Below are 16,788 nucleotides of genomic sequence, written 5' to 3'. Positions count from 1 at the left end.
AGCTTTCTAAACACTAATCTGTCCCCTATTTCTAAACACTGTTATTGCAGTGTCTAAATGTGTTGTTTTTAAAGTGTCCGAGGTGTTTGTAAAGAGATGGCGGAACTACATGTCCAGTTTTGATACCTTTTAAGTTGCACACTGCTCTCTAATGGACCCTATAATAAAGAAAAAGTTTTCTAGGTATAGGCTATAGAAATAAGAAACCAAACCCTTTATCGCATCAAATCAAAACTAATACAATAATTACCATGAAACCCGGCATGAAACGTCACAAGTAGGGGTTCAAGTCATTTATATGATCTACAGAAACAATATTTGTATATATAAATGTAATTGTCCTTTATTTCTCGGTTCTAGAACAATTGAGATAAGTTCACTTACAGGTAGCCATAGACACCACATCCCTCCTATCAATGGAGAACCACATCATTCGCTATCCCCAGGGCCTTTTTACCTTTCCCATCACCGCAAGGAGCTTTTCAAATAAATCTTGATATTAATATCACAGCTCCTCTTGCTGACTTGCTATACTGGAAACAAAATGCACCGGTGCTATACATCTTAAAAGTTATGTTACGCGACACGCTCCGAACTACAGCATAGCGCTATTACTAGGACATCAATCAGTGCATTATTATGTTCCAGTTATCCAATGTGATTTATGCCTTTTTATTTAAGACTTGCTGATGGTTTGTAGTACTGTCTGTCTGCCTGCCAATAGATTTGTTCAGCCCCACAGGGCTCGTACTGCGAATGAAGACTAATCATCATCCTTATGGCTGTATACTTGGTTATGACAACCTTTAACACAGTCTTGGATTTTAACAAGAAGGACATAAGGGCTTCCATTAAACCTGAATAACCATATCTGGTGTGAATGTTATCACAATTTGTAATATAATTTGCTCATCATAGTTATAAAATTGCGAATTTGAAATGATCCATATATTATTTTATTTCCATGACTTCTCTCTAGTTCAAAGGGTCGCTAGTCCAAAGGGTCTCTGGTCCAAAGGGTCGCTAGTCCAAAAACCAAATTAAGTTCGCTAATCCGAAGGTTCTCTAGTCCGAATATAGAATAAGGGTTAGGGTTTAGGGTTAGAGAGTCTTATTCTAGAGAACCTTATTTATTATTCAGACTAGAGACCCCGATATTCGGACCAGTGAACCTTTTTCAGAATTCGGACTAGCGAATGGTAAATTACGTGTCCGGACTAGCGAACCTTCGCCTCAGGAGCCTTCAGACGAGGGAACCTTCAGACTATTATATTTCCGTACTTTTTTTTACATGTAAACAACATTGATTAAATCTTATGTTGAATGTCTCAGAAGATTTCCGCTTTATATCCACTTGATAGTTCGGTGCCCAAGTGAGAACTGATTGATATCAAAATGAAAACACTGCATTGTTATTGTTAATCTAGAGATCTCAAAAATATTCCGTATATGGCCATCATGGGACAAAAAACTTGATAGTATTGTAGTATTTAGTTATTGTAACAAATCGGTGCGTGTGTTATAGTTGGTCTAGAAGCTAATTTTTTTTCTTCGAAAGTTGCAAGGATTTTTTTAGAACCACATAACCAATACTGGGAATATTTGTACTTGAATGTATTTCCTAGAAATTTTTTTTAAATGGTAAAAATGTTGAATCTTAAGCAAGGCATGTTGAAGGGTAAAGTCCCCAACCAACCAGTGATTATGCATCCTTATTAATACACTAGCTGAGATCTACTAAAGTACATGCAAAACAAATAAATAAATACAAGAGGCAAAAAACATTGGCGTCGGAAACTCTCTGGCGATGATAAAAATGCAAGTGCTTGCGACGTCTGTTTTGATAGCGATTATCTAAGTAGGTGCTTACAATGTTTGGCTTTTGTCAAATCACAACACTATACCAACATTTGGTCGGCACAAGGAGATGCAGTGAGATTATGTTCCACTGATCGGTAAAACTGGGGGAACAAGTTGCATGTATTTGAATATATTCCAAAATGGGGGAGTATTGACTCAGTGATGGGAAATATATATCAGGAAAATTTAAAGGGACTTTGATAACCTTTTCCACTATCCATTTTTGATAATGAAGAGATAAATTTATTGCGGAAACATTTGGGTGTGTATTCTGTCGGGTGCTGTGTTTTCATATTAAAGGAGAAAAAATGTTGTGTTGCCATCAGCGACCAAACCTAAATCCTGAAAAATCAGGGTTTAAAATAAATCCAATGTTTTTCACTTAAAACTAATATTATTGAAAGACAAGTCTTTAATTAATTATCAAACAAGTATCGTCAACATTTTAGATTCTTGAGCACCTTGGCAAAAAAAAAATTTGGTCATTTAATCGTTAAACAATATTTTCGTTAAGTAAGCCCCTGTTCAACAAATTCCCATGCCAAGCATTTCTTGAAAAGTTGACAGCCCTGAGTAGAAGAATATTTTCAATATGAAGTAGACTGATAGTTACATATTTTTTGTATTATTGTATAAAATAATAAGAGGTAATTCACTGCATACAATGTCTGCCAAGTATATCAGATTTACCCTTTTTCTGTGTTGAATTCGGCAGGCTTGGATGGCCTCAAGCCGGCACGGTGTAGCTGTTTAAAATCTACTTAAGTCGCTGTTGCTGCATTGCTAATGTGCTTAAGTAAATAGCCGTAGTCAAAAACATACTAATCCATGTCCAATATTGTATGTGTGATACATTAAGATGCATTGTATACTTGTGAGAAGCATGTGAAAAGTATCAAGAGTCTGAAAATGTATTCTGAATTGGTTTCTGGTTTAGAATCTTGAAGTTTGATTATATAGTGATAGTGATGAACAGCTTGTACGAAGTCACTATCATATTACACATACTCGTTTGAAGTTCTAATTTTTTGAGAAACAATCTGGTTTTGGTTTTGGAATGTAAATGTAATTTTATAGTTTTGGTGCAAATCAAATCGACTATTGTTTCTTGATGTATACAATGGTATACCCTTATTATGAGTGTAACCAGATATGTTGAAAATACTTTTGGAATGAGTCTTTTGTGGTTATGGTTCAATCAAATCTAAAAATTGAGTTTAGTATCAAAATCTTGCTTAAATTGCATCCAACTGATAGCTGGTAAAACATCAACTGACCAGCCAGGTGTTACTAGTCAAATTCTCCACCCATTGATGCAGCTCTGGAAAAACCGGTGAAAAACATTCGTTTGCAGCTCAAACCAGTTCTAAAATCTCATGAATTTAAATGATGTTCTATTCATAATATTTACCTTACCTGTTTTTTTCCTTCTTCCACTTATACAGGGTGTACGCTTCGATCCTGACCAACCACAGACGATTAGGTTAGAATTTGCCAAATCCAATACCAAAGTGACCAAGCCTAAGCAGACATCCCCACAGCCGACAAACCCGGCAATGGGACCACAGATCACGCCCAGGGACCCATGTAAGTATTACCCCGAACCCAACCCATGGTTTTTTGCTATCGGAAGGGAAAGAAGAAACGAAAAAGGAGAGAAAATGAACAAAGAAGTTACTTGGTACCCCCAGTTACTTGAACCTCGGACCCCTCTCATGCCGAGCAGAAGATCAAAGACCGGTAGCCACTTGGATTTTGCTGGCCTGGCCATCGATTCTGTGGGGTTATATGTACCAGAAGAGCTTGTTTTCCTTAGTATGGTGACATCATCCAATTCTAACCAATTGCTCTATTGTACATTTTTCCCTTCTAAAAATGTTTGTTCACCAAAAAAGCTGTTTTTTTCTCACTTTCGTGGGTTAAAAAAAGAATTAAAACCTGCTTTCTCTTTGCCAATTAATTACGTCAGCTATGTATATGTGCATTGTAGATGAACCACATATCGAATGACAATAATTTATATTATAAAAGAGCATGATTCATAATAACACAAAATCAAATATATGAATTTTCTTCACTTTCTTATTAATATTTTAGATGAATTAGATACAGTGTTCTTACCGGGACATGCTCACACATGGGCACACCATCCGTAAGTATTAGAAAAAAAAAATCTCTTGTAAATATGTTGAATCGCATATCTATTTACTATTTTATAGAGGCATATTTTTATCATTCTCATCTTGCTGTGGCTTGCGGTGTTTGCATTAATATGTTGTATTTTCAGATGGGTGTTTTATGGTTTTAAAAATCACCATTTGGTGCAAAGTGTTCTGCTGTTTTCCTTTCTTTGCATGTGTAGTTAATTCTGTAGAATCACTCTGCCCGTTGGTCGTCTATTTTTATTTTTCAAGAAAATCATGCATGCAGTTTCCTTTTGGTTATGTACTATTCAAGGAAATCTCATTAGGCCTATTTATATTCTAGAAACATAACTGCACAAGTTTGATGGCATTTTCCTTCAAGTATAGTATTTGCAATGTGCTTATTGAATTTTGTACTAAAATGGTCTCAAAATCAGTCAAATCAGGCCTGATGACAACATTTTTTTCGAAATTATCTTAAGGGATCTAAAATGAGCGTTTATTGCGTTTCGACAGTATTTTTTGTGGGACATGAAAGCACCTCAGACCTATCGAATTGCATTCTGAATCTGAAGCATGTCTTTCTGATATCAAATAATTTTCATTTTTTGAAAATCACAATATAATACAAATTTTATGACAAATTATAAAAATTTGATATTTTTCAAATTTTTGATATATAACAGTCCTCGAAGTAAATTATATAAATCTAATGATATATTCTTAAAGTGTATGTAGCAGGGAGGAAAAGCCGACGGTCAATTGAAAATTTTGACCTTTCATATTGAAGATATGGATTTTTTCCCAAAAAGGCCTAATTTTTTTTTGGTGTTTTGGGAAAAAAATCCATATCTTCAATATCAAAGGTCAAAATTTTCTATTGATCGTCAGCTTTTCATCCCACCTACATACACTTTAAGTATAAATCATCAGATTTATAAAGTTTACTTCAAGTACTGTTAAATATCAAAAATATCAATTTTAATGATTTGCCATAAATGTGTATTAAATTGCTAATTTCAAAAATCAAAATTATTTGATATCAGAATGACATTCTTCGTATTCAGAATGCAATTCGATATGTCTGATGTGCTCTAATGTCCCAAATTAAATACTGTCCAAACGTTCATACCCCAGCCCTTAACCTTGTTTGGAAATTGGTGGTAATGAATCTTGTGCCAAAATTATCCAGAACATACAAACAATATTGGCCTAAAATATGAGCCTCTGGTATAAAAATGGATCCCATTATTGGTAAATTTAGTATCCAAACAAAATTTGAGCAGTTTACTCTATCTATAAAGGGGGCACAAAAGCAAAAGCAAAATTTTAATGTGAATCCCATTTCTGAACAGATCAACTTTTTGTGTACAAAGATCTTGCATGAATTCTCTAAAGACATGATATATCGAAATGTCCCTATAATACTCTGTAGACTGTATCACAACTAAACTTTGGTCTACATCCCCAAGCTGGGGCTAGCTTTAGGGGGGTGGGTAGGGCTGGTGGGTATAATAAAGTCATCAACTTGGTGTTTTGGGCATTCCTTGCTACATTGGGCTGTTCCATTTCAAATTCACAGTACTCCTGTGGAAGATTTTGAAATAACAATGAACATATTAACCAACTCTATTTGAAACTCTCTCTCCCTGTGAAAGATTCAGGATGAATCATTCTCAGAGGGTGTATGAAATGCAAATGGAGCTGCCTAATGTGTTCATTCTTACTCCCCCTGTGGAAGACATTTCCAAAATCTTTGACAGTGGTGGTGAGGATTTTAAAAGGAATAGCCCATTTACTAGACTAATGCATCCATATACTGGGGCAGTTTCTTCACTTTGCCATGCCACAGTGCCTGAATCTATCACACAGATCGGCAAAAAATTTAATAAGCAGTAATTTGCCTCACAAATTCAATTTTTTGGTGATGGTTATGACATCTTGAAGCATATTTATTTGATGGAATTGTCAGCTTAGCACGGGAATCCAAATATTTGATTTTGCTCCAAGGATGTGTTGACTTCTAATTAGAGACCCAATTGAAATAATTATCCCATTTGGCATATTTCCCTTATGGGTGCTGCAGGGTAAACCAGATATCAACATCTCTTATAGGTGATATTATCCCTTATAGGGGTAAACCAGATATCAACATCTCTTATAGGTGATATTATCCCTTATGGGTAATGGAGAATACAACTCCTAAATGAGACGTGTGGGATTTATATGATACAGCAGAATCCAATGGGGAGACATATAGATGATTTGTCAAATTTCAGATTCACATTTTTGCATTGCACATGGATTAATTTAATCAAGTTCTTGTCAAAATTTGCATAATCTTAGAACAGTGCATGTTATGAAGAAATCGCTTGAGGAAACTAATTGAAACTTATACTCACAATTTTGACAGATTAAATTGAAATAAATTGATTTGTTTGTAGATGTGAATGATTCTTCATGCTTTAATTTTCAATCTATCAGTTTTGTGTAACCCCTAAACATGATGCTGAACCTTTTCCAAAGACCACCTTCATTCTATAATTACTAAGTTATGATTTGATGCTAATTTAATGCTAATTTTCCCACCACTCGTTCGTTTGTGTGTGTGTATGTGTGTGTTATACACAGCCCATCAGTGACTCCTTCATGGAGTGGATCACCGCCGGCATTCCCTTGGCCGTCACCGGCCAGCGTCACGACCCCAACAAGCCTAGCTAGCCTACACATGGCAAATCACCAAAATCTGTTAAGTGGATATAATTATTCATGCACTTTCTACATGTTGTCTTTAAAAACTGATTCCATTGCAAGGAGCTGTCAAACCACTACTAACATTTTAAAAAGCAAAGCAAATTAAATGCAATTTCTCACTATGAGCCAACATGGCCTCATCTCTGATGGTGCAGTTCAATAACCTTCATTAAACAATCATAGCACAATATTTGACCTAAAGTTGTGGAGTGTGAGTTTTTGTGCCCAATATTTTAAAAGGTCATTTGGTGACTGTATAAGGCTATTGGGGTTATAAAGAACTGTGCCTGAATGGATGAGCATGTTTGGGGCCATAGTGTCTAGGTAAACCAACATAGAGGAATCAAGTTGCTCTTAACTTGCTTTTTACAACATTATTATAAGAAACAATTGTTTTGATCATAATTCTCAAACTTTATGTTTGACCTAAAGCATATTTTGGGACATGGGGGTCAGGACCCCATGAATTTTTAGGGTAGGGGGTCTTATACCCCTGCATCTTCCTTTTTAGCACAAGACACCAAATTTTTGGCCTAAATAGGGCAAAATTGCACAATTTTGCATGCTTGGTGCACTGGCCCATAAAGTAGCAAAACACTCCGTCATTTGGGGCATAAATAAATCGATAAATGAATATGCGTGTGTATTGAACTATGGGTAAAAACAGTAAAGTAAAAAGTAATTTTGAAATGATGGGACTCTGAAACCATCCAATTTGGCCCAAATTTGAGAGATGATCAAGATCTTTTGTTCAATAATACAGTTAAATATCAAACACAAGTAAGAGAAACTTGATTTTGCATGTATACAAATCTTAAGCTAACACATTTCATATATCCTTGGGGCCTAGGCGATGATTACAGTGCAAAATGAAAATTGAATTACTAATTTTTGTTTTGTTTACATTATACACAATGAGCAAATTTCATTCTTAAATAGGTATAAATGACAATTTCTAGATTTAGAGGAACTCACATGCTCTAGTTTTTACTAAGAACAATCAATATTTATGCCAGGGGAATGGATAAATTCAAAATTTTCCGATACAAATTATTGGTACACTGTCTTGTGTTACCTTAAAAAAATTATTATTTACCCCTTTCCCTGCAAGTTGCAAGTTTCTAAATTAAACGTTTTATTGCTTCATCTTAAAGAAAATAATCCCCCTCCCAGTTTTCCTGGAAATAACATTTCATTTTTCTTCTTTCCTGATATTAGAAAAACAATTTTGTAACCCAGTTCCGCTACTCCTGGAAAATTGTGTGTCTGCTCAATCAATTCTATTTGCCTTCCCACCTGTATGGAGGGATAAGTGCCAGCAGACCATCTGCAATAGCTGCCCTATGTATATTTGACCATTTCTGACTTTATATTGTGTACCACATCTAAAATATGACACCTGGCAGCTATTACAGATATGACTTCTTGCATTAAACCCCTTAAAATATTGATTGCTACATCTAACCCCCGATTAATCTCAAACCTATATATATGAACCATGTCATCTGTTGAACTTATGTTGATCAATGTCTTGTCTTAATAAAGATCTTAGAACCATGTATCCAATTAAAAAAGGCATTAGAGCATGTATTAAAAGTGTCCAATTACATTCTGTGTACTATTTGCAACAGATTTTTTTACTTGGCGGCGGATGTATTCATATTGTTCTATCATCCGACATTTTTAGTGAATATTTTGCTGTAAAAAAATAACAAAATTTTATTTATGAATTAGGTTTAAGGGGGTACTACACCCCTGTGGTAAATTTGTGACTATTTTTGCATTCTTCTTAAAAATAATAACACACTGGTAACAAAAGTTATGTATATTATTCGGGCAAGGAATCCAATTACTACACTGAAATTGCAGTGACTCAAGACAAGCGGTTCAGTATATATGATAGGAAATGAGGTACATTCTAGCGGTACCTCTTTTCTTATCATAAATAACTAACCGCTTGTCTTGGGTCACTGAAATTCCAGTGTAGTAATTGGATTCCTTGCCCTATAATATACATAACTTTTGTTACCACTGTGTTATTAGTTTTTGAGAAAAATGCAAAAATAGACACAAATTTATCGAGGGGTGTAGTACCCCCTTAAAACTCTGTATTAGTTGTCTTGTAATATGCAGTCATTATAAACCTATAATGGTTTTATGTAGCCTGTGGCATGAAGTCACAATTACTAGAGAAGCAGAATTCTTTGGCTTTTTATTTTGGTTCAATTGACAAAGCCTTTTTTCAACAGCTAAGTGACATGGTTCCCATCCTGAAAACTAATCCTAATCCAGATACTAACCCATCAGGGGTGGATCCATGGAGGCATGCCCCACCTCAAATAGAGGGAGAAAAGAACATCTAGAAAACCTATTTCAGGGGTGAAAGTGAGTGATTTTGACTCCCTGTGCACAATTATCTGACTTTGGTCCCCCTGGCAATTTTACTGCCCCTTGCAAAAACCTGGATCCATGCCTGTAACCCAGAGACAAATCAAAATTGAGTTTTGGAAATAATCTAATACTGGAACTTACTTTTTTTACAACTTTTGCTATGTTGCGTCTGGAACCACCAGAGTTAATCAGGCAACTGACCTGCTGGACTGGTTATGTAATAGACGGCTAGGTATCATCCCGATGGCCCGGTCCCATGCATTCAACTTACCTCATGCATGGGACCGGGCCATCAGGACGATACCTAGCCATCTATCTCGTGACCAGCCCAGCGGGTCAGTTGCCTGATGAAGTCTGGTGGTTCCAGACGCAACGTAGCAGAAGTTGTAAAAAAAAAAGTTAGTTCCAGTATTAGATTATTTCCAAAACTCTGTTTGAAAGTACCGGTTATGATGAAACACTGGCTGGATAAGTGAATTATGTGTGTTTCTGCATTGAATGTCCAAAAGTGGAAAATTGGGGACAGTAGACAATGGTATTTGATATGGTATTTGGTATCTGAATGCTTCGCAGCATTAAATTATGGTGTCAGAACATTAAAAACCGGTTTTCTTATGAAGATCAGATGGATAACATAGAAAGGTCCTGATAAGGGAGGTTGGACTGTAACTCCTTTTGTTATATTGAATTGATTGACCTCTCTCTATTATGGATTCAGCCCTGTGGTAAAAGAATAAATTATGAAAAGCTTCGTTATTTAACGAGGCAAATTCTGAAACACTTGAGCTGAGCCATAGCGTCCTACATGGCATTGCATTCACCTCTCTACCTTAAGTTAAGAAAACGGTTTTGACTTATGTCTCGAAGTGCATCTTAAATTCCACGCTCAGTTTAAGCATGGTGTGTAAGTATCACCTGCATTAGACAAAGTTAAGAAATCTGGTGCATTCATTTAGTACAATTAGAGTTGACACTTTCTAGTCTTTTTGGGTAGGATAGACACAGTCAGTTCACAGGCATTACAGGAATATGGGAAGAGTAGAGTGAGACGGCTGTAAATACTTGCACACAGAGAGTTTTATAAAGTATTTTAGGCCCCTTTATCATCAAGTCCCCTGCGATCGCACCAAGTTATTTTCTGTATTCCCGCTTTTAGCCTCCTTACCATCTGGACCAGCTTCATGCTTGGCTACAGGAATACATTAGTCACTGTATGAACTTTGATTTTGGGGTTGATGCAATAAATGGTACAATCACCATTTTGATTATTCCTATCAAACTGCCATGCTGATTTCACAACTTCGACCAAAAAAATTATAAATATAGAGGGCAGCCTAAAAAAATGAAATAATTCTGATCCAACAATTTAGTTTTTTGCTATTTTGTGAAAGCGCATAATCCATGTGAAATCACCTGACTTTATTTCCTTTTATCTCTATCTATTTGCTGAGTAGGTCCATCCCTCCACACATGAATATGCCAAACATGCCAAATGGAGTATTCTCACAGCAGAGAAAAGTGTAGGTTCACATTTTCTATTCATGTTTGTGGTTCAAAATCATTCATTTCATCACTCTCTTTCTCGCTCTGTCTCAATCTCTTCTCCCCGCATTCTCTCTCTCTCTCCCCCCGCATTCTCTACTCTCTCTCCCCCCTCTTCCTTTTACTCCCTCCCTCCCCTTTCCCCTCTCTTACTCTTACCTGTCCTTTTCTTCTCCACTTTCCTCTCCCACATTCTCTCTCTGACCTCCTCCTTTCTGACATCTTTTCCCCTCTCTTGCTTTATTAACTCATATATAAATCATCCACTTAATATACACATACACAAATTTGAACATGTCATCTTTAGCTTTGAATTTCATTTATTTCATCTTTGTTTGAGAGATTCATTATAGCACAATTCAAGTGAATTGCACTTTATTAATTTATTGCTATACATCTAATTGTGATCAATTAACCAGAAGGGAGAGGAATAGGCGAATTCTGACTAAGTCACCACCACAGGTATTTTGTTCCATGAATCAATGTTATTTTGAGTCATTGTATGACAATTTACAGGGGCGGATCCAGGACTTTTCAATGAGGGGCGCCATATGCTGTTGCGGGTGCTGATCGCAGCGGCGGCGGCGGCGCCCACACAGTCGGGTGCCACTCTGCAAATATTGGGGGGAGGAGGCGCACACCTGGGCTGTCCCCCTAAAATCCGCCTTTACAGGGCAGGGCTGTCAACTTCTAAAGAAATATGTTATTATTGTGTGTTCAATTAACATTGATTTAAATTGTTTACACTGTTAGAGCATTAGGTTAAAAAACTGGGTAAATTTACCCAACATCGGGTTATCTTCAGTAATTTAAATTTTACATAATATTGGGTAAAAAGCCGTACCCAGCCCATGAGGTTGTTCATATAGTACCCAGCGGTTAAGTAATTCTCCCATTATCATGCTATAAGTGATCAACTTGCATGCTTTTGATGGTTAAAAACAACAGCAACAACAACAAAAAACAACCCCATAACAATGTGTAGCCATTGTTTTGTAGATTATCAGATCAGTTTTTGTGAAATTTATATGAAAATTTGCTATCGTAGGTACCGTACCATTCCATATGTAATTTCTTCACTACTAGTACTTTATTGCTTTTTTTAAAATTCACTTACAAAAGAAAGTGCAGTAGAAATATCAGCAAATGCTCCATCCCATTGCAAAACATCATTAGCAAGATAGGACCTCAGCATGAAATGAATGCGGCCATGTCAGGGACCTTTTGAAATGAACTTGATTTATTCAAAACACGAGAGTGAGTAGGAAAGCGGAATCGACCATGGACAAAGTGTTTAGTTACATTTGCTCTTGAGTGGACAAAGTCTAGGTCTCCCCTGTGATACAGATGACTAGGAAATAAAGCGGCCTCACCAGTTAAAATGCAGGAATCCCATTACCTCAAACTGAAATTGTATCTATGTTGCATTAAAAACAAATGCTAAATGATAGGACTTCAGATTTTGAGTCAGCTTTGATTTAAGTTGCTTAATATTGTACTTAACAGCATTGCACCAACAGAGGGCAGCATTGCACCAACAGAGGGTGACAGATCAGTCCTGGTAATGGAATCAGACCACTGCACTGCAAGGTTGTGCTGAACAGTTCAACATGCTCCCATTTTGTTTATTGTGAATGACTATTATTTTTATTAGTACAAATATAGTTGAATATTAAAGAACAGTATGGTCCTTACAGTTTATCAGACCTAGGGAGCTCAAAACATGCACTGTTTTGACCACTTCTTTCATACTTTTGTGACCTATGACATGCACAAGTCTCACATGAAACAGTGTGTTAAACATGTTCAGCACTTCCTATTATAGCTCACCTCAACAAAGCACTCATAATGTTGCACAGATATTAATGATAACACTGTTTTGCATATATTTTAACTATATTGTTAAATGTGCACTTGCCAGATATCTGGAAATTTATGTTAAGATAGAATAAGTGAAACTTGGAGCATGTTACAAAATTTAACATACCACAAAATTTGCCGTACTGCTTTAAAGTATCAGTTATCTGACAAGTGTCGCATTGAATCCATACAAAATTCATTCATAAAACTAACTTGTTCGTACTTGTTTTTGTTACCATTTCAGATTAGCAGCATATGCTGACCTTGCCCCGGCTGCAGCAGCGTTACATCATCCGATGTTAGCGGCTCACCCAGGCATTCACGCTCAGGTACCTGGCGGAGACGGAGGCAGAATAACCTACGTCCTGGTATGTTGTGCATTTTTCCCCACCGCACCATGTGCACAGTACTTAATTGTGATATCTTTATCATCTAGGGTCAAAATTCATCACCCTAAATTACAAAGAAATGATTATGAGCAAAACAAAATGGCCACGTTAAGTCTATTTAATTCAAACCCCAAGTCAGATCATCTTTTGTGATGTTTACAGCATTTTTTACCGCAGTTTGCTCTTTGCTGTTTTGTCTGTCTATCTGTCATTCGAACAAGTGTCAAGGCCGCTTTATTAGCATAATCGTAGTGATTCTAGAACAGGAAAAATAATCCCATTAATTTTCTGCACAATAACTTGCTGCTCTTTTTCTCTTCTATGTACTAGTGATTCTAGACAAAAATTATGAACCTATTGGAACATTGCACTTTAATTACAGCTTTCAAAAACACTACATTTTAACAATGTCTGAGATTTTCAAATCCAAGGCATTGTTGAACCTTTTTTTCATCATCCTTTTTGCCTACCTTCTATCTCTCTTTTGTCCATATTGTGCTTGCTTATATGCTGTTATGTCGTTATATTAAAACTGAATCGTGCCAACATTTTTTGTTTGTTTTCTGGCATCTTACAAATAGCATTGCTGTTATGACGGATAAACAAAGTTACATGTTCATGAAGCATGTGCCGTTTTTTCTATATATGCATATGTTAATTGTCATGCCGCCTTCTCGATTTTATTTATCTGTTTTGGCATGTTTGGTACTGATGTCCAGTTCTTTGTTATATGTGCAGATTTTTACTGGCTGTAGAAATTATAGGAGCATTTGGGGGAGAAAAAAGTTATCTTACAAACAAACAAGTTTTTGGAATGTTACTAAACATAAAGTAGCCAAATAACACATTAAATAATTGTGCTGTGCCATGCTGTAAAAATATCAATGGTGCATTTTGTGCAAATAATTGCATCACAAACTAGACAACAAAATTGCATGATGAAAAAGCGCAAGCAACAAGCATGCAGAGCAGCCAAACTTTGACAATGGCATTTTTGTGATTCACTTCTGTGGCACTCGATGCCATGCCACATTGAATTGTTTTTGTAGATTTGCTCATTGAATGGATGGTATCATAGGTAGATCTGTTGACAGGCTAGGCTACACCAATTTTGTGTTAAACCTCATCCAGTGGTGGAGCCAGAATTTTTTACCAGGGGATTGTGGGGGGGGGGGGACTTGATGATGGGATAATTTTCAGTTATTTTATTCTGATGGGGGAGGGGAGGAACTGGGGAAAACTATATCAATGACCTTTTTTCAAGGACAATTTTGGTATAGGTCCTATGAATGGGTCATTTATGATTTTTTTTAATTTGATAAAAAACTGTGATTACAAAAAGTTTGAAAGAAAATTTATGATTTAGGTATATCAATGGGTTGAATTTTCATGGAAATCTGTATAGCAATTGGTCCACTTTAATGCTTGGACACACCTCCCTACCAAACCAAGCTTGGGTACCCCATAGGGTGGTTGTAGCATCCCCTGGCACCCAGTTAGACCTATATTACTAAAAGGGGAAGAGAATAAATAAAAGGATAAAAAAAACCTGTTTGTCAGATGAAGATATAATAGAAGCTGATACTAGGAACAAACTTCCTTGTATTAATATTTTGTGCTTATCTACCTGTGGTTGAGGTTGGAAGCAATGCATCCTGTGGTACCATTCATACAATGTAAAGCATAATATTGTCTACTTGGTTTACTCAAGTCTCATTTGGTTCTGAAACTGAATAGGTTTTTTTGTAATGATGATGACTTGAGAGAAATACTAGTAAAATTCAGAGCACGATTGGCAAAGAGGTTTGTTTTTTATATTCTACACCATTTTTTTTGGAGCAACGATGGGAAGACAGGAGTAGGCTTAGCATTAAAAAAACCTTTTTTTTTCTCCTTTTTTGAATTTTGTGCACAAAGTACATCTTTATAGGAAGTTGAATATTCTGCAACATAATTTGCAGGTTGCATATTTTAGAATATAATTCAGAACAGTTCGCTAAGAAAAGAAGTCGCCTTTCGGTAAATCCTGAAAGCTTTAGTCATAACAATGTCACAGTGATGTGCATTCGTTAGCGAACATTGTTAATGTGCATGGTGAACTGCGCATTAACAAAGTGTACAACAGTGTGGTGTATATACGGCTAAATCGGCAAACACTTGCGGGATTTAACGAAAAAGGGAAGCGTCAGGAGAGAACAGCCATTTTAGATCAGGATTCTCTTGGGTGTTTCTCAAATAGATTACTACAACAGCTACAGTAGGAGAAGCAACCGGAATCGGCATAAAAGCAAGCACAATTACTGTCCTATAATGTCACCATTTTCCTTTTTCTAAAGTCATTCTTGAAAGTGTGCTGTCAATTAACCCCTTCAAAACATCACAATTTTTATATCGCCATGGATGTTGACACAATTTTTATATCGCCATGGATGTTGACACAATTAATACATTATTGTTTAATTTTTGAGGGTGCATATAGTAATGTACAACGGACAAACGTTAATAGTACTGTATCACAAATGTGAGGTGACAGATGCACAGTGTACCTATAAGCCAAACTTTAAGTTATATTTAAAGAATTATTTAATAATTTAATTCCAGTTTCCTAAATACATTTATTCTTTTTTCAATTATCAGAACTGTCATTTTTCAAGACCTATTATGAGCCACTCTAACTTAGGTTTGTCAAATTGTAATAACAGCTCTCCAAACATTTCAAAAAGAAAATATTTTAATAGATTTGGTATCCTTATTATATTTTTATGGAAAAACATACACCATGCTTTGTACCTTCGTGGAAAGTTAGTAAGGTGAAATTTATATTTGGAAGGTTTAATTGTGTAAAAAGACAATTCACATCCAACAATGGAGTATACATACTGTAGTATGAAACGTGAAATATAATAAGAAATAGCTTTGGATTATACTGCTATTTTATTGGGCTATTCCAGAAAATAGATGCACACCCCCTATAGAGGAGTTCGGATTTCCGGACTTTTTGTCCAATCGTGACTGTTGGAAATCCAGACTTTTAAAGTGTCCAAAGGCGAAAAAATCCAGCAGAAAAATTGTTCAAAATCAAATATCCTCAATTTGAGAGCTCATTTTGGACATTTCCGTAAATTTTCCTTCATTTTATTGGATTTCCAGGCTTTTTCAAGTGGCATTTGCATCTGGAATTCCAGTCGTTTTCAGAAAGCAGACCTGGAAATCCAGACATTTCTTTTATTGGAAAGTAACTCCTCTATAGGGGGTGTGCACTTATTTTCTGGAATAGCCCATTGTAAGCTTGTATCTGACTTTTAGATTCATGTTGATTGGAATGCAGAGTTAAATTTTCTTTTTAAATTTTTAGTATGTGTGAGTGGTTCCTCAACCATGCTAGAAGCCCTTGTAAAAGAGTTACTAGCAAAAGCACTAGTTTCAAAACAATGAAAAATCAAAAATCACCAATTTGAATGTACTTTGAAATTGTCAGTCTGTAGAGGGCAGTATTCAATTGAATGCAAGTTAGTTTTGGCAACCCTATATTGGTAAACCCTATATTGCCCTGACAGAGTCAGAGTCGGAGGTACCATGTTTTGCCTGCCCCTGCCCCACTGAAGGGGTGGCTCACTTCATGTGATATTTTGTAGGATTCAAAGGAGTTGGAGTTAAGCTGTTATTCCAATTTGGCATATATTATCATCCCATTAGGATTAAATTGTTGCCATTATATGTGTTTTTACTGTGTAGAAGCTATACAAATTGAGTGTAATAACCCATCATTGTATTGTCGCCATAACCCGTTCTCGATTTCTTTTACATGTGTTAGTGTTTCTTGCTTTTCTTTTAAACCTGGCGATAGA

General features: G+C 36.0%; 1 protein-coding gene across 1 annotated transcript in view; it reads left to right on the top strand.

The window, feature by feature from the left end:
• Positions 1–16,788, top strand: part of LOC140142516 (uncharacterized) — a 165,869-nt gene that overhangs the window by 133,272 nt on the left and 15,809 nt on the right. Inside the window, 3 exon segments of the mRNA XM_072164506.1 lie at positions 3,306–3,447; positions 3,958–4,012; positions 12,796–12,919. Coding sequence (XP_072020607.1) covers positions 3,306–3,447; positions 3,958–4,012; positions 12,796–12,919 — 321 coding nt within the window.

This window comes from Amphiura filiformis, chromosome 20 (assembly GCF_039555335.1).
Source record: "Amphiura filiformis chromosome 20, Afil_fr2py, whole genome shotgun sequence".
In the NCBI taxonomy this organism is placed as follows: Eukaryota; Metazoa; Echinodermata; class Ophiuroidea; order Amphilepidida; family Amphiuridae; genus Amphiura; species Amphiura filiformis.
The sequence above is the reverse complement of the archived record's forward strand: the minus strand, read 5'-3'. Positions and strand labels throughout refer to the sequence as shown.